This window comes from Neolamprologus brichardi, chromosome 6, assembly GCF_056152115.1.
Source record: "Neolamprologus brichardi isolate AB-2024 chromosome 6, ASM5615211v1, whole genome shotgun sequence".
In the NCBI taxonomy this organism is placed as follows: domain Eukaryota; kingdom Metazoa; phylum Chordata; class Actinopteri; order Cichliformes; family Cichlidae; genus Neolamprologus; species Neolamprologus brichardi.
In genome coordinates, this window is record NC_142109.1 from 29629839 (window position 1) to 29648791 (window position 18953).

General features: G+C 39.5%; 1 protein-coding gene across 1 annotated transcript; it reads right to left on the reverse strand.

The window, feature by feature from the left end:
- Window positions 1-600: 600 nt before the first annotated feature.
- Window positions 601-17622, reverse strand: rgl3a (ral guanine nucleotide dissociation stimulator-like 3a). The gene is made up of 18 exons (XM_006790613.3): window positions 17532-17622; window positions 16087-16349; window positions 9762-10042; window positions 8326-8370; window positions 7994-8163; window positions 7476-7621; window positions 7052-7363; window positions 6848-6951; window positions 6658-6742; window positions 5614-5688; window positions 4950-5036; window positions 4824-4856; window positions 4586-4707; window positions 4397-4492; window positions 3738-3873; window positions 3376-3639; window positions 3021-3135; window positions 601-2530 (listed from the first exon to the last, which is right to left on the reverse strand). The coding sequence occupies exons 2-18, from the start codon at window positions 16273-16275 to the stop codon at window positions 2376-2378; spliced, it is 2415 nt and encodes an 804-aa protein (XP_006790676.2). The 5' UTR covers window positions 16276-16349; window positions 17532-17622; the 3' UTR covers window positions 601-2375.
- Between the last annotated feature and the right edge of the window lie 1331 nt (window positions 17623-18953).

Genomic DNA, 18953 nt, shown 5'->3' on the forward strand with positions numbered 1-18953 from the left:
AGAACTGAGGCTGCAATTTACATGGACACACCAAAACTGGACAATAGCAAATTGGAAAAATGTTGTCTGGTCTGATGAGTCTTGATCTTTGCTGCAACAGCCTGATGGAAGGTCAGAATTTGCTGTGAACAACTTGAAAACACGGCTCTTTCCTACCTTTTGCCATTGGTTTTGGCCAGTGGTGGTGGTTTAATGGTGTGGACAATATTTTCTTGGCACACTTCTCGCCTCTTTGTTCAGTTGCACATTGTTTAAATGCCACAGCCTAGCTGAGTATTACTGCTGACGATATCTATCGCCTTTTGATCACAGTGTGCCTATCCACTCGTGGCTCCTGTGAGCTGGATAATGTGCCACATCATGAAACTCCAACTGATCATCTCCAACTGATTTCTTCAAGATGACTATTAGTTCATGGCCTCCACAGTCACCAGATCTCAATCCAACATAACACCTGTGAGAAGCGGTGAAACGGGAAATCTACAGTAACTGCGTGATGTCGTCATTTCAATATGGACCAAATTCTCTCTGCCGTGAATAAAGTCTGATACGAGTGTATCATTTCTTCTGTGTTCAAGGAAGTCACACCATTGTTGAGTGTCACTATGACAAAAATCATTTTATTACTAAACATTTAACATCAGTTATTATGAGCAAATGCTTAGATGAAACTTAAATAAAGAATCTGTTGAAATAAAGTGTTTAAAAAATGTTCATACAGAACTTCTGATGTGCAAAAAACAAACAAAGATGAAAACCTGCTAATTCATTTCCTTCATTTCATGCAGCTGCCACTCCTTTTGTTACCAACTTTTCACTTGATTTTTTTAAACCAGATCATAGAAGCTTTAAAGTGAATGGGTGATACAAAATCCTGCAAAAAACAACCCACCAGTGTGCAAAAGCTAAAAAACAAAACAAAAAATATTTTATGTCGTTCAGTGACTGAACATTTTTGAACTTGACTTCAATTTTCATCTTAGATGCATAAAAAAACTCTGGTAGTTTTCAGGAGGATTAGCCTCACAGAGTAGCTCTTACCTGCTAATTTAACTCACATGCTAGTTCATCCTTATTTTCACATACGAGAACCATTTTTCAGATTAATTTCATGCACAGCGATGCATGCAAACTGACTTATTATAGTAGGCCTGGTGGTCTATAATTACCCCAGATTACAGACATTAGTGACCATAAGCGGCACCTGAATAACAGTTTGGGTAGGGGAAAATGATCTGTGTGATGTCCCATGTAAGCATTAAAACTTAAAACAAATGCCACAATCCAGGCAAGGCCACAGACTATATAAACATACATAATGTGCATATTATCTTACTTAAAAAGAGTCCTTCATTTCACCGTGGCAAATTTAAAAAAGAAACATAGAAAAAGAAAAGAGAAATAGCTTTTTTCGATCAAACAGATACAAAACTGAGTTGAGCTTATGAGAACTAAATGTTAACATGATTTCTACAGCACTTCATCAAAGACTAGAAAACATGAAAAAACATACAGACACGTTTTTACTACATCACCGTAGCTCTAAAAGCTGAATACTGAAACACTATAAATAATTTTAAATGACAAGATTTCATTAAGTTACATTAAAATATTGAAATCATTTACTACAAAACAAATGAATACTTGTTGCAGACACGTCCACATCAGGGTCAGTAGGTGTCGGTCTAAACAGAGCTTCACTCCATCCAATGCACTCAGCATGAGTAAAATTCAACCTCGATCTGTTTGGGAATCTGTGCTCATCATCTGAGAGCGAACATCTCATATTTAATCATCCTGACTCGCTGTTCTTCCATTTGTTCTGCCGGGTTTGTGAAAGACAGCAGCCCCTGTTGCTCACGCAGCCGAACAGGCTGAGAGAAAAGTGTCATGTGTGCTAAACTGGTCGCAGGCAGAAGCCACACAGCAAGTTAATTTTGGGTCATGACACAGGACTGCTTTGTAAGACCAGCTGATCCTGATATGTGTTATCTCCTGCAGTGAAAGCTGAAGTGTTCTTCGTGGCACCAATCCTTGGTGAGATTGCACTTTTTGTTACTCAGATTATTTTTTGCATTCAGTCTTATGTATATCTGAATATTTCCTTCAAACTTTTTCAAGGAGCACGGGATCGCTTTTGTTCCAGTGCTGCTCCTGATGAATATTAAGCTTCGATGAGAACTTCTCCGGGTTATGTTTCAGTCGAAGTCTGGGAATCTTTGCTGTCGTCTGCTGCTGCATAGTAACAATCTCATCTTGATGAGTAGATGCAAACAGCCACAGACGTGTCTTGAAGTGGCTGGTGCAGATGAACAGCTCCACTCTCGCTCTAAAAAAAAGTGTCCTTCGATCCTTTCATTCAGACCGAATACTTTTCACCTTCCACGGCGCCACCTGGGCAGAGCTCCAGGGCTGGTTGAAGAGCCAAAATTTCTCCCGTGGCTCCTCCAGCGCTGGCGCAGGACAAAGTCATAGTTGGCAGTGGGGCACATTGCATAAAACACGTTGGCTTTGTCGGGTATCTGGAGCTCTGTGGCAAGAAGAGAAGTAAAGTACCATTTAGTTTTCTCCATTTGCAAGACTAATGAAGAAACAAATTTCTTATAATGTCTGCCCTTCAAGTCTGTTTAAGAAATTAAAAGCTATTAAAATATTACAAGAGCAGGAGTTAGAATATATATATGTCATCTTGTGCTGAGGCTGATTTGCATTTTAATTTATGGAAAGCTGCAGACTGATGGTGAAACATATTATTGCACAAGTGAAAATGTTTCCTGCTTTCAGCGATTAAATATTGGTATATCGTTTATCTAATTAATGCAGTGCACAGTTTAAGGTCACATTTCATGATTTATTTACTTTTTAGAAGATACTCTTGTGTTTTTGCAAACAGCTAAAAGCAGAGGAGACACACAGTTTTGGAGTCCTCACTGATAAAGGTTCATTCTGTTCTGAGCAGGTTACACCAGCACTCAAATGTTTAGACTGTTTGAATTGAAGTGTGAAGCAGAGATATTCACCTTTTCCGTTTTTGAGCACCTGGTAGAGGCCGAAGTCACTGCAACTGAAGTCCTCCATGTTGTGCTTTTCAAGAGCTCTCTGAATCACCTGAGGTGTGTGCTCCTGACTGGTCAGCTGGAGAGGAAATAACAGAGTCAACACTTCACATCTGCATTGATGCATTTGAAATTTGAACGTTGCGCTGAACTGTCACCTTAAAAGGAAACTAAAAACACACCTAACGTTTTCCGTCAACACAAAGGGGGACAAGAAAGTTCATCATGTAATCCCGACACTACTCTTCTAGTTTCCTATTTTAGAACAAAGTTTGCCAAAAACCTTTAAAGAGCAGATATACCAGATCACCAGACGTACCACTATGCTCTTATAGACGTTTCCATTGCTGACACACTCCACACTGACTCTGATGATACACGAGTCAGCAACCTGTTTGTTGTAAACAGGCAGCACCCGAGGAGAGCAGCTGGATGATGATGAGGACGATGGGTCTGGGTTTAGCACCAGAGAGGGGGATGTGAGGTCTGGATGTGAGGAGCTGCAGGAGGATCTAGACAGGGATGGGGAGGAGGACCCGGAGGAGGTGCCTTCTGTGACGTTGTGAAGGGAGCCCGAGAACGACTGAGGGGAGAGAGACGAGGAAAGAATATGAATACGACATTTGTCCCCGGTAACCGTTATACTGTCTGACTATATACAGGAATGTGGAGGTTTCATACCTTTAGTTTGAGTCTGAGGGGGGAGAGCTGAGGCACAGACAGGTCCTCCATGTCTGAACCGCTCGAGCCAGAAGACGACACACTGATCTGGTCAGCGTGGGTCTTCCTGACGGGAGTGTCGACAGATGTTCTCAACCTGCAAATGCAATTTGAGTTGAGCACTTTTGAGCACTTTAACACTTACAGCTTTCATTCAACTGACTCAAAAAGGTATAAACAGAATTTAAAGAGTGGCTATTATGATTTTCCTAATTTTGTGTCATATTTATAGTGTAGCAAAAGTGGATACTCATGTTAAACATGACCAACACTTCAAATCATGAGGCCAAAGTATATACAAGTGATCTCTGTGAGACAAAATCTCAGAATGCAGACTGATCTACATGCTCTATATCAGATCTCTTGTTCTGCTCTTGGCTCCCATGAAGCCTCCTCCACCTGCTTTTTTTTAAAACCTTCTATTTAAGAGGAACAGCCAATCGGAAGAAAGCTGTTTTACAGAGAGAGGCATTAAACTGGTCATGTGTAAGATAAATAAGGATGACATTCGAAAGTTATGGAGTCAGAAATGAACACCCGCCTTAACTAAATAATGTTCAATTAACTAAAATTGTAACCTCTAAAGCACCTAAAAATAAACTGACAGACTTTAAACTTACGCGGCGAGCTTCCTTGTGAGCAGATAACTGCTCCATGTGTTGGGAGAGCTGGGACAGAGGTCAGCTGGAGGCTCCAGTCCACAAGACAGTTCATAGCTACAACAGACAAAAACAAATAAAATAAGGCATGATGGACTTCACCAAAACATACTTCATAATGTATATGAAGGGGTTTAGTGTGAGTCTCACCTCTCCTGGTCTGTGAGCAGCGTGTGCGTCTGCAGCCAGGCGGCGACACGAGGGTTGACTGGAAAACTGTAGTGGGAACAAGAAGCTTGAAGCTGCCGAATCTGAGAGAGAATCTCAAATTCCTATAAAGGAAACAATAAAATACAGCAGAGGTTAACATATAGAACAGAAAGAACAAGGCGGAATATAGAAATCTGTCAGTAATTTATGCAAGACACCACTAGGAGGCGACACCTACCCGTCTGCGTTTCTCAAAGTTTATGAGGCCACCCTGTGAACAAAAGAGGGAAAAATAAACAACCTGAGTTATATTGGATGATAGATCCACTGAAGTGCCATAAAGGCAAACAAATAAAGAACTCACGTCCACTGTGTCGTTCAACGCTGTGTCCAGCATGGTGAGGACTGTCAGGTAAGTGCCCAGGTATGGTACCACACCACTGCTGTAGTTCTAAGCACAAAAAATCCAAATCCATTATTTAAGACTAAGAACATCCCCGCAAAATGAGCAGAAAAAAAAAAACTAGTGAGATTTTAAGACGGTGGTGAGCAGAGCAGAAGGAAACCAGGGAAAATGATATTTAATATGTAAGCAGGCACAGAAACAAAACAGCAGAGAGAAGAGCATCTCAGTATATAGACATCATGACTATGGTGGGTATAAAACATTTTACACACAGCCACACCCAGACTGAGTAAACAAATGGACGTGGGAAATGCTACACACATCTTGGGTGTATGCATCTTTCCATACATGCAAACATTTGTGTGAGCTGTCAGTGTATTTAAAATTTCCATTAAATATATTTCTATTATACAAGAAGTGGAACTTAGCAACATGTCTAGAAACTGAGCAGGGAACTAAAATTGAGAACAAGTCATATTTAAGGAAGCTAAATTGATGATGAGGGAAAAAACAGACCTCTTTCTTTTAGTTTTACCAGCCTGCTTAGTTGACAGATTCACTTTTTTTTTTTAGTTGAAATCTAAAATTGAGGAACCAGAAATGATGATGAGTATCCTCTTACCATCTGCCTGGACTCCGAGCAGAGCCGGGGTGATTTATCAGCCGGCATGCCACTGCTGTGTGGGTGAGTCCCATCCTGCAGGAAAATGGAAATTCAGGTTTGTAATGTGAGATGAAAACAAAGTAGGCATGTTATATAATTCTTCCTGTCAGTGTCGAGGGCCTCCTAACAGAGTGCTGTGGGAGGGTACTTCTTGCAAACTTGCAAACGAGTGTTAGACATGTGCACTCCACATATTAATAACCACTGAGTAGGACAAATGCCCAGGGAGTAACTTTCATTTGCAGTTTTATTAGTGTCAGCTAAGAACAATGGGCTTCTCTTTGTCACTGATAAAAGCAGTATCATTGAATACATACTCGTATCAGTTTCTTTCCACGGGGAAAGGCTCTCAGAACAAAAAGCAAAGTGGTAAATGAACTGGACACACCTTTAGACTTGTGAATTAAATTCAGAAGAATATGTGACTCAACCATCAAAAAGGACAAAGTAATTAATGAACAATAACAGGCCACTTGGCAGGACTTCTCTATGAAGCTTCTCTATGAAATGATTAAGGACCTCCTTTGAAACCTTTTAGTTTGAAAATGTGATCACGGAGCTGTGTGAGAATTCATGTGACTGTATTGGTATTTGTGGCTGGAATTTTAAGTAGCAGTACACTCTCTAGGCTAGTTTTTAAAAGGTGTTTCTCTGTCCATGTTTGTTTGTCAGGTTTTAATTTACCACGGTTTACATTTATCATCATCTAGCTGTAATTACAGACCCAAGAGGCGCATACTGTATATGAGTAAAGCAGGTTTTATGAGAAGTCAAACAAGGCTCTTGTTGTACATTCCAGGAAGAATCCTGGTAATGTCTTCCTGCAGTGCATTCATTATTGTATTCCTTGATTCTCTGAGGACTGAGCTCAAGATACAGATACCCCGAAGGCAGTACAGTTCTGACTATTTCAAGAACACTTGGTACTAATAACAGCTTTCTTCTCACATCTTCAGTCCACGTTCTCCCACATGTGCATGTGTAGAAAATACATGTAGTTACCTCCACCAGGATCTCCCTGTTGGTCAGCACACAGTTCTCATCAGGAAAAGTCTCACAAAGGTGGTCAAAGGTGGCCATGCTTTCCCTGAAAACCCAAAATATTTATTACATAAAGATTTCTTTTTCCTGCAGTAGTATATTCTTCTTTTGAGTGAAACAACCCTGTAATATAAATGAAATATTTGCCGACCTGCTGACAGCAGCCCATGTCTTTTTGAGGCGATACACAGCGTTGGATTGCAGGGCTGAAAGGATGGCCCTTAAAGAAGAGAAGTTCTTCAGCTCTCTGCACTCCTGCACAGATACAATAAGATTGTTCGTGTCTTTCTTGTGTCCTCATTTTGTTTTTCGATGGAAACTCTTTGTTAATCTCTAAATATTTTGTGATGCAAACCTGCGCGACAGTGATCCACCTCTCGATGACGCGTGCTCTGTGACAGGGGCTGGTGCGCAAGATGCCAGGTGAGCTCGGAGCAGAGGAGGGGTACAGGAAGTTAGAGGACAAAGAAGGTGACAAGCCAGGAGAGGAAGTGGAAGGGAGGTGCGGGGATGTGCAGAGGAGTGAGGTGATGACACGGTTGGTGACAGCGTTAAACTGGGAGATGGTGGCGCGGACCGTTGGTGCCAGGTTTCGGTTTTCTTTTTTGTCACGTTGGGACCAGACGCAGCCCAGGCAGTGGAAGGGCTCCACTTTGACAAACAGGTCCTGGGGGAAAAAATTGTCGCAAGACAGGAAAAAATTAATGAGGTAAAAAAACACCCTCCCACAATCAACCGAGAAACACGGAACTTCAATTTTTTATAAAAACGAAACCTACAGCGTCCAGTCTGGTCAGCTGCTCAGCCACTTCCCTCACAGGGAAGTCCATAAAGTTGTATTTGTCTTCATTCTTAGTGGACATCTCGGCTTCATCTACCTGCTGCAGTGATTCACTGCTGTGCTCTGACGCAGGCTGGCCGCAATCTGTCAAATACGCCAAATCATAAATGACATTAAAACGTGCAGCTCAATGCACACGTGAAGGAAAACACTCGTGAACCTGCGGCGGTATTTGTAAATAAGGAGAACTGTTTCAGATGCTGTAAAAATGAGCTTGTAAAAATCAACAGACCAATGAGGTCATTGAAACAAGTATCTCACAGGTAGCTTCCTTCTTTTAGATAAATAGCCAAGATTAGATTATTAGCTTAATCTGGACCTGTAAATTAAATGATTTATTGTTGATATAAGGTCTTGAACATCAGGTTACACTAAATTCTTCTGATAAAAACTGATTCACACGTGTTAAATCTATCCTAGCCTGACATTATGTATCCGTTTTTTTTTTTTTTTTACCTTGTTCCTGGAGCCTCTTGAGCAGGCCCTCTGCATGATGAACCAAACATCTGAAGCAGAGCCGATGCTGCATGTGGACACACAAAGTCCGGAGAGCCTGATACTGAGGGGGCTCATTGAAGTCTTCGCTGTATTCCTCTAACCAAAGCCGGATCACTGGGACCAAGGTACTAAAGGAGATTCATGGGAGATGACGATTACTGATTGATTGTTAATTTTACTCCACAAGGTTAGTTTACATGAGACTTGATGATATCTGAGGAACACGTGCATAATTTACAACAGATAAACTAAAAAACACACAAACTTGTAACTGTTTTTTTTGTACTCACCTGTTCGCGTTTACCGAGTTATCCAGGTTTGTGACCGAGTCATTTCTGTAATCGGCAAGGGAGACACGATTATGTATTATCACCACAGAAAAGGACAACATGGTGAGCGAATGATGACAGAATAAATCCTGTAAACGAGGAAAGTCCCAGGGTTGCAGCTTAACAACTGTTCATCCTGTGGAAATGTCCTGCAACACTCTGACTCCCTGCAGACATACCGTGTCCTTGTTACAGAGTGTAAACAGATAAATGCCCCCCATGGTGTTTAATAATGATACGCGTGCAGTAAAACTGGAGAATGGTGCCACGTTGGCGCATGTGCAGGAAGTTTTATAACAGGATCCTTTATTGCATGAAAGCAGGGAACAAAACAGAACTTTAAGAACCTTAGTGGTCACGACACAGGAGCAAGTCAAAGACTGTGTAAGTTGGGTAAATTAATTCAACCCAACTTATGCAGTTAAAATATAGTTCTTTAAGAAGTTTTACAACAGCAGCAAAAGGCCATATCCTGTACAAAATCCTGTAAGGCAAAAGACGGAAAACACAATTCAGAGTTTGTTCTGATGGTGATCGCTTCTAAGAAATTTCCGAGGAAACCTTTTGCCACCAGCACTGCAGTCATGAGGGCGACTGTTTGACAAATAATATATGAACTCCACACTAGTGGTCACAGATCCATACATGATGTAATTAGCAAAGTTAGAGTTAGAAAGAAAAGAGAAATCAAAGTTTCTTTGAGCTGTGTTTGTTTTATAACTTTAGAACATCCTACTCTCCTCCTAATATAAATTAGGAGGAGAGTAGAATAATTTCTATTATCATTGTAACACACTGGTGTATACACAACCCAGAAATATGTACTTTGCAAAAGATTCCTGAAGGTATTTCCTGAGGCAAAATCAATAAGGTAACTGTAAATAGTTGCTGGGTGTGGAGGGTGTAGCCATGATCGTTTCACAATGGAATAAAGCTCGAGACTGCTTTGTTTAGTTCATGACGATAATACCTGTCATAGAAACCTGCTGAGGCGATGTAAACAGGCTGTTAAACTGCTCTGTCCTTTGGAAATTGATTTGTGCACTGGGCATGTTGTAAACCTGGTTATTACGCATGCGCTCCACTTTCATTTGTAAGCAGTGATGACCTTTTTAAAAGCAGCACACAGTGGAATAATAAATAAATGTCAGTAAGTTAGAAGGCAATTATTAAAGCCTTCTTATCTGTGTGGCTTCTGATAAGGAGCGACGATTAGGGCTTAACTGATTTCGTCTTTCAAATGGTCCATTTCACAAAAAATTAAGGCCTTCATCTGACTCCAGCTGTGTACATTTATACATGTTAAATCAAGCAGCAAAATGATCTCGTATACGGGCTTACACGCCAGCTGACTGCACCCTCATGCTTTCTGTTAACACAAGTCTACAAAATCTCACCTCTGAAACAGCAGCTCAATGAGGGTGCTGGTGGAGGTGAAGGCCCTGTAGGTGGAGAGGAACACTTGGATGAAGTCGGACTCCCTTTTCTCAGGGTCCAGTAGATGGGTAACCAGACGCTCCAGGGTAGCTGCCTTCAGCCTGCGCACCTTCACCGTGTGGTACTGGACGAAGCTCATTGGAAGCTCTCTCATGGTCGAGGTCGGCACAGGCTCCCTGCGTAGCGTGATCCCAAACACTGCCCCGTCCTCCTCCTCTTCGCCCCACTCCTGCACCGGGTCCTGCAGGAGAAAATTCAGGTAATGATCTGGCAAATCTGGACCTAGGACATGAAATTTCTTCCTGTGTTCTGCTCTGGTCTTTGTGATACTGCAGAGCCCCCAGAATTCATTCAGTGTATAAGAGAGAATAAAAAAATGTGATCTAAATTTGTGTAAATCCTTGGAATACGCAGGTGATTGTTTCAAAATGAACTTAACAAATTACATAATTTTATTTTAAAAGATATCTGCTTCGATTAAACTCACTGATGACACACACACCTAGTGACCGATGACAGAAATTTTCTTTTACTGACGTATTTGTTTATGCCAACAAACATGGGTATGATTCATTGCACCTGACACAGTTGTCTACAATTTGATGAGGAATTTGAAAGTCTATTTTATTCTTAGTTAGATACAACCTCATATTTCCTCCTCCAAAACTTTAGAGAAATAGTCAGGAATAGGAAGGAAAAACGGGCCATTGGTTTATTTTTACGTGTGGCACAAAATTATGATATTTTGTAATGGAAAGATTAACTTAAAACTTATTTTAACATCAGATCTGAGAAAACTCCATATGCCTCTAGATTGGAATTTTGTAATTTAGTCATATTAATGACAAACAACAACATTATAACATCTTTGACAGTCAAACAACAATGATGATTTTTAAGAGCATAAAATCTTATCACTCTGACTTTAAAAGGAATTTAAACAGACCACTGTTGGATCAGCTGAATTATTAATTATATAAGCTAACGAAGACATGTGAGATCAGTCAGTGAAACTGCAGAGCAACTCTTAAAGCACAAATAATTATAAATGCAGAAAAGTCAACAATACTTATTTGATCTAGCTTAAACTGATCCAGCAGCCCTTCAAACTAATAACTATAACCCCAAATAGATGGTGTTATACAAAGCCACAGACATTAGACAGGAACTGGGTTCCAAACCCCACAGGCAAACAATCTCAAATTTGCCATTAGACCTGGGTGTCACCTCATCTTCTAATACTCACAGACCTGAAATGAGGCTCGCTGATCCCGCTGGTAAACAAGCGTTATTTTGTGCATGCATGACAATAGGAGCAGAGCACTCTTTAAAATACCTGACACCACATGACAGAAACCAGTGTGTGCAAAGCATTGTGACACCAGCGCATACTCAGCAGTGAATGAAACTTTTATATTTTCCCTGCACACCATAGAATCACGATTAAGTTCACATGAAGCTGACAACAAATGAAAACAACCAAGAATGAAAAAGCTGCAGTCAGATTCATGTGTTAACTTATAACTAATGCATGCCAGAAAGCAGATTTGGAATTAGCGATAGTTCATTTGACCTACCATGGATAAGTGCCATTTTCCCATCTCTTGGGGTAAATAAGTCCTTCTGTGTGTAAACTCTCGTGGCAGTGGATTTTTAAGGATTTTCAATCACGTCCGAGTCTGAAGTAAACCTGACACTTTCATCCTTCATAAATAATATAGCGAAAACTTATCTTTAAAAAAATAATAAATAGATACAAAGATATGCGAGCACAACCTTACAAACCGCGGCTTAACTAGAATGACGTCTGGACGGGTAAAACGAATAGAAGTTATTTCGGTGGGCGGAGCTAATAAACAGGTGTGGGCCGGCTCAACACAAACAACCAATAAGATTAGGCAAACAAATAGCATCAGACGCTATCGTGCATATTTTAAGCCTGAGGTTGTGACTGGAAATTTGTTACTGATACTCGCAGTACTGTAAAGGTTTCCAGCGCTGTTATCACAGCAGCATCAGCAGAGTAATATGATCAGTGTGACATCAGGAAGTAAGGACCCCATCTATCCGTCTGTCTGACTGGCTACTTTTTAAACACTGGATCCTCAAACTGAAAGCCACTCAAGTAAAATAAACCACGGAGAGTCCATAATTACCCGAATGGTATTAAATTGTTCTATATTTATTTTCCGAAGCATATAGAGTTTGCTGTCTGAGTTTCCAAATCTCCAAAGTACACATGTCGGATAAAAATATTAAAAGTACATATATTCATGAGAAATAAAGTGGAGTAAGAATGGTCTTAAAAACCAACTTGTTTTTGCATGAAACCTCTGTTATGATTTCATATTCTATCACTGATGTGAGTTTGACTCTTTAAAAGAGTTTAGACGAACCCAGCACAGCCATTGCAGGTGAAGTCTGTGACTTCTAGTGTCAGAGATATCACATTTTGTCATGGGTTTGGCATGTTTGCTGGTCATAAATTTAGCCTCACCTCCCTCACTGAAGCCACCATGATGTTGTTATGGTCCAGCACCCTTCCTAGAATGGGAAGCTTGACTCTACAGTGCCATTTGAATGTTAGTACCAGACACATAATGCAATGTGACGGCTTACAATATGTGTGGTAATAGTGAGTCATAGCTATATGTTTTTAAATAACTAATAAGTATAAGTATTTAGAAATGTTCAAATTTATATGACATAAAACTCCTAATCGGCAACTACTGTGACATCTGCTGGCCATGTTATAAATAATAAAAGATGGACTTGATGAAACCTTAATTTCCTTAACTACCATCTTTTTCAGTATGTCTCGACATATATTGGATTCTGATGCACGGTTACAAGAAATATTTTGAGATGGACGCAGATGATCTGTTGCGACAGCCCCTAAAGGGAGCAGCCAAATAAAAAGGAGGATACTTTTTATCATCATTTAATGATGGATAAAAAATTGTGCTATGTGGAAAGTTAGCAGTTTTGGGGGCATGTCAGAAGAAGTTTGTGAACCTCTGTCTCAAAGTCTGGATGGCCTTAATTGTAGAGCAAATAAAACTAAGACGCAGTAGAGGACCATCCAATCAGGGTGAGACTAAGATACAGCATTTATCCCAGAGCCACCATTGCGCTTAACACTCCCTAATCATGTGAAAGAACTTCTCCTCATCCTATACCAGGGGTAGGCAACTCCAGGCCTCGAGTGCCGGTGTCCTGGAGGTTTTAGGTGTGTCCATGATCCATCACAGCTGATTTAAAGGGCTAAATGACTCCTCAGTATTTCTTGAAGTTCTCCAGAGGCCTGGTAATGAACTAATCATTTGATTCAGGTGTGTTAACCCAGGGTGCGATCTAAAACCTGCAGGACACCGGCACTCGAGGCCTGGAGTTGCCTACCCCTGTCCTATACTGTTTTACTGAAATAATAATACTACTACTACAATTTACTCTGGGGATTTTACTTGTTTGTTCATGAATATATCTGTGTGTACATGTAGATTTGTGTTTATGTCTGGCCAAAACCTCACACTCTATTTAATTGGGGACCTTTTAGATTTCAGTGTTTTGAAAAGCATTACAAAATGCCACAACATTTATTATTTTCTAGACGTGCATTAAGTGTTTTGCCAAGATCTTGTACTGATGATGCAGGAGTCAGACCACTGTCTAAAGTCTTCTCCAGCATGTCCCAAAGACACTATATTCAGGCAGGGTTGATTTAATATTAAAGACCTGACTAACCGAAGCAAACACATCATAATACTGCCCCCACAGGCTTGTACAGCAGATGCTATTCATAAGGGGGAAAACCTCATTCAGCTCAGTTCTTATCCTAATGGGCCAGTCACACTGGAACAGGATAAATGTGGAGTCATCTGACCGTTTGACCTTTCTGTTGCTCCAGAGTCCAGTCCCTGGCAAAGTGAAAGTCTTTCCTTGCCAAACAGCCTCACTGGTAAGTGGTTTTCTTAAAGCTAAACAGCTGTTTACCCCCAATTTCAATCCATTTAGTTTGCTATGAGCTCTACAGTTTATTTTATGGTCTGATTGGTTTTCTGATTGATGCAGGCTTAAAATCGGACACTTCTGAAACAGACGATCATCTCTTCCACGACAACAGGAGGCAGCTTCTGAAATTGTGGTTTAAAAATACTTTTAAAAAATGTTTAAAAAGTTAGTCACTGCATCAGTCAGGGTTAACTAACCAGTTCCCACTTGAAGAATGTTAATCACTGCAGTAATTATTTAATGGAAGCCTCCCACCAATTTAAAAACAAATGATGACGTCTTGTTGGCCACCTACGTATATGTAGGTGTGTATGCATATGTATTCATATATAAGAATGTGTATATATTTTTATTTTCCTTTTCTTATTCTAACTTATTTTTATTTTTTGTTTTCTTGACAATAAAGGCATCCAATTCGAGATAAACAGGGATTGTTTTGAACTGTGAATCATATAGACTCCAGTAGATACAGAGCTGTAAATAGACATAAACGCTCATTTTAAACAGGCCCAAGTGCTTTCCACTTGCTTCATCTTCTTTGAGGAAATATTATTTTTTTGTTTTTGGAAAATGTTAAGGGAAGATTGATCCTGCAAATGCAAAGCTAATTCTAGGTCAGTGTGAAAAAACTAGAAACAATGCAGTCACACCATAAAAGAATCCAGTCAGGACAGTTTATCCCCAAGAGCTTAATGTCGTGTTAAAGGCGCGGTGACATACCACAAAGACAGGTCGTAGTTCTAAAAATATGTGTGCGATTTTTAAAAAAAGGTACAAAACAGCGATAGGCATTTACGTATTAAAACCAAAGAAATTCTTTCATATACATTTGGAGACAAACTGACAAATAAGCAAAACACAAGCTGAGCGGATGGAGCATCTTCAGTCAGGCTTCTGTCATTGATCATTAAGCCCAAAAGGAAGAATGAGCTTTTTGTTTGCCTAATGAGTTTCACTCTCATTCACTCTCACAAAGCCACCCTCTATTTCGAAAGAGGCTAAACAAAAATGTGGAGAAACAGAGGAAGGGGAGACCTCAATTACTTCTAATTAGACACAATAAATGGTGATGTGATGGCAGGCAAGTAAAACCCAGCCTACAAACAGTTAACGATGACTGCTTTGAAAAACACGCATGATCAAAAGGCTTTTTCTTTGGTCTGAAATGTGATATATTTTCTGGAGAGTCTATTTCACTGTAGTTCTTCCTTAGTTTTAGTAAAAGGCTATTGTTAGTGATGACGTCATGACTGTAAAAACAACGGGACAATAGCTGAACTCACCCCACCCACGAACACACACACACGAACACGCACACATACAGGACACAGGATTTTTAAGTAATCAGTTTAAAACTATTATATTTGACTTCTTTCTTAGATATCAGTAAGTTCTTGTTTTCCAGTTTTTCCCAGTCATCCATGATAGTTAGAAAGAATATTAGGTTTGGTTGTTGGCAACATTAACCTGAGATATAGGAACCTGTAATAGGCACCTTCTATTAATGTTTCACAATGATTCAAAGAAAAATGAACCTTTAATGAAAAATAATTCATTCCAGTTTTAAACTGATGGATCAGTCTTTGCATAAATAACTTCCTTTCTTCTCTAGAAATTGAATATATTTTGCTGGTTACACAAACCAAAGAATATGAAGAAACCTAAGTCTCCTGAGAGTGAACGGTGCTTTTCTAAAACATATTTTGCTAAATGGTGTGAACTATCTCAACAGTTAATCATTAATGAAAAGTCTTGCAGATCATTGTTCTTATCAGCTGTGGGTTATTACATAAACTGGCAGGGCTGGCAGGGCTTTGCCACTACACAGGACTCTTTAGCAATAATGGACTGTAAGTGCTTTTACAGCTCAGTGCAACTTTGTGATTGCAGAATCTAACAAATGTTATAGGTAATTAATTTATTTATGTTGTGTACTGGTTTCATTTACTATTGCTTACAATCCAAATCTCAGTGAAATAAAAGTTGAATAAAGGCTTATAAATCTCAAAATGTAATAATATTATAGATTATATTTCATGTAATATTCTAGTGAGTCATATTATATAGAAATCACACCTTGTGTTTGCATTTTTGAACTGGGGTTACTGATGTTTTGGGTTAGCTTCACTATTGACTTTCAGGAGGTTCACCTGAACTATTTAGATGAAAATGTAAAACACAGTTGTTGCACCAAGAATAGCACCCCACTATTGCATAAAGCTGAGCGTGACACACCAGCCTTTTCTCAACATTGCTACAAAACTCCAAACTCACTTCACACTGTCCATCGGTGTCCAAAAACTGGAAACTCCTTAGCCACACTCCAGGCTCCGTGTTCATGTGAACGCCCATGCACTGACTCTGCCTCAGCCAAAGCAGCCTCTTCATCCTGCCAACCCTGCTGCGGAGGCTGCGGGGTTCCCCGGCATCACTGCCTCCACACACAGGCAGGATGGTCCTCATCTTTTCGCTCTGTGCCGGTCACGCTACAGGCCCACGCACACCTCGTCAGACCTCTCCCACACCTGATGCCTCATCTGTGTCGGGGAGGAGAGCGTGAAAACAACCACCACACATTTACAGTCATTTAAAGTTTATTCCAGAGCGGCTAACACTGTAATACTGCTTAATACCTCTGATATTTTTAAAATCTATTAAACAGACCAGTGCTAAAAAACTGGAATAACGGTAGCTGAATAAAATCATATTCAACAGAAAACAGCACTGCACTATGACATAAAACATTTTAATTTGATTAATTCATTAAATCAGTCTGATTTAATATCAGACTGATGAAGAAATTTCTTGGAGATGCTGTGGCCGACGCATTTTCTGCATCTTGCAGGTGTTTCAATATGTTAATTTTGTACCTTGTTAGAGAAATATTGAATGGTCAAAATGAAAGTAATATGTCACTCAGTGTTCATGTTTTTGTTTATTGTCTTATGTGCCCATTAAAAGCCTTTTTAATAGAAGATAGGCAGCTTTTAAAAAATCAGCATGACTCCAAAAATGTAAGCAGTGTCATTTTAACAAAGCAAACACTGGTGCATTTCATGTATACACTCAGTATTGGGTCAGTTTTATTTTATTAAACTTAAATTAATTCAAGATAAATGCAGAAAGGGCCAATATTTTTTAAATCTATTAAACAGACCAGTGCTAAAAACTGGAATAACGGTAGCTGAATAAAATCATATTCAACAGAAAACAGCACTGCACTATGACATAAAACATTTTAATTTGATCAATTCACTTCTTAATGAAATACATCTATCTGTTCTTCTATAGCATAAAAAAACAGAAAGAACTATAAGAAAGCATTAAGATATGGGGCATTTATCTTGAATTAATTTAAGTTTAATAAAATAAAACTGACCCAATACTGAGTGTATACATGAAATGCGCCAGTGTTTGCTTTGTTAAAATGACACTGCTTACATTTTTGGAGTCATACTGATTTTTTAAAAGCCTATCTTCTATTAAAAAGGCTTTTAATGGGCACATAAGACAATAAACAAAAACATGAACACTGAGTGACATATTATTTTCATTTTGACCATTCAATATTTCTCTTACAAGGTACAAAATTAACATATTGAAACACCTGCAAGATGCAGAAAATGCGTCGGCCACAGCATCTCCAAGAAAACTCTTCATCAGTCTGATATTAAATACGATCACATCTACACAAAGCAAAGAAAACGACAGTCACTTACTGCTTCTCAGTAATCCTTGTTCAGAGCTGCACTTGTCCAACCAGAATACTCATTTAGAGCAGTGTGAAACTTGGAAGGAAGAGACTCTGGTATTTATCACCGAGGGCTGATTGTTCTTTGTGTTTGTGGGTGGATGATGCCCTGCGCATGTACGTACATGTGTGTATGTGTGAGTATGTGTGTGTGTGTGTTGGAATGGCCTCCTCCTTGTTTGGCTGTACTCTCTGTGATATGTAATTATGTCCCATTTTATTCGTTTCTCACAAGTCACAAATTCACTGCCTTCTTTTTTCCCCCTCAGCCATGGATAGAAATAAGCACCTCTGCTGCAGAAATTTAAAAATACAACAAAAAAAACGTGTCCTTTTTTTGTTAAACAGTGCAAATTGCCATGAATTCATTTTGACTGATGAGAGTTTGGTGGTAAAATGCCAAGCCCTTAAATACTTCTTCTTACCTAGGAACGTACTATTTTGCATTTGAAAGGCAAGGCAAGCATGCAGTCACACCTAAAGCCTCCACTAACAGCTGAGGCATGTTCAACAGAAAGCATTTTTGGCAGAAGATGCTGAAGAATCGAGCCTACACTTGTGGCAGTGATTCAAATTCTGCAGCAGAAGGAGCATGCCTGCCTCCTCTCACGAACTGGTTGGTAAAGGCAAAAAGGCAGCGATAAAGCAGACATACATGTGTAGATTTCAGGAAGCTGAGGAGACAAGCCCCCGTCAGAAATTTAGAGACAAACACATGCATTTGTCCATTCTTAATACAATGAAGGAAGCAGAGGAATTATTGAGAAGAAATGGGCAGTGCAGGAATGGGCATCTCTTTTACTAGAAAATATGAATTCTGTGTTTATAATACAGCGCTTTTTGGTAATAAACATCCTTAAACATACACAATGTTGTAATGTCAGTCAGCAGCTGTATAGCCTTTCTGCTGCAACCATGCACAGATGACCAGAAGACCTGATAGCTATGAAAGAGCCAGAAAGAAAAACAAGGAAGTCTAATATTAGGACATCTTTTCTCTAGAAAGTCTAAAAAACAAGTGAGCCACTTTGTCAAAGTACTGCTGCTACTTCCCTGGCTAAACCTTAAAAACAACAAAGCAGAGATATGCAAGATTCCTAATAAATAAATACATAAAGTGCAATTAACATTGACATGTTAATTGCACTTTATGTATTTATTTATTACATAAAGTGCAATGGCAGGATTATTATCCCTGCCATTCTAGGGACATGTCCCTAGAACAACACTCTCGCCAGTTAATTAGGAACTGCCTTTTTCAGCTAAGAAACATCTCCAAACTGCGAACTTTGCTGTCTAAGTCTGAGTTAGAAATGGTTATTCATGCTTTTATTTCTTCTCGCTTAGATTATTGTAACAGCCTTTTTCTTTGTTTGAGCAAAAGGAATCT

Excerpts from the sequence above, each read along its gene's own strand:
- rgl3a (XM_006790613.3), bottom strand. The coding sequence starts at position 16,275 with ATGAGGACCATCCTGCCTGTGTGTGGAGGCAGTGATGCCGGGGAACCC. Across the intron at positions 10,043-16,086 it reads ACACCGATGGACAGTGTGAA|GACCCGGTGCAGGAGTGGGG; the intron begins GTGAGTTTGGAG and ends TTTCTCCTGCAG. Across the intron at positions 8,164-8,325 it reads AACTCGGTAAACGCGAACAG|TACCTTGGTCCCAGTGATCC; the intron begins GTGAGTACAAAA and ends AATCTCCTTTAG.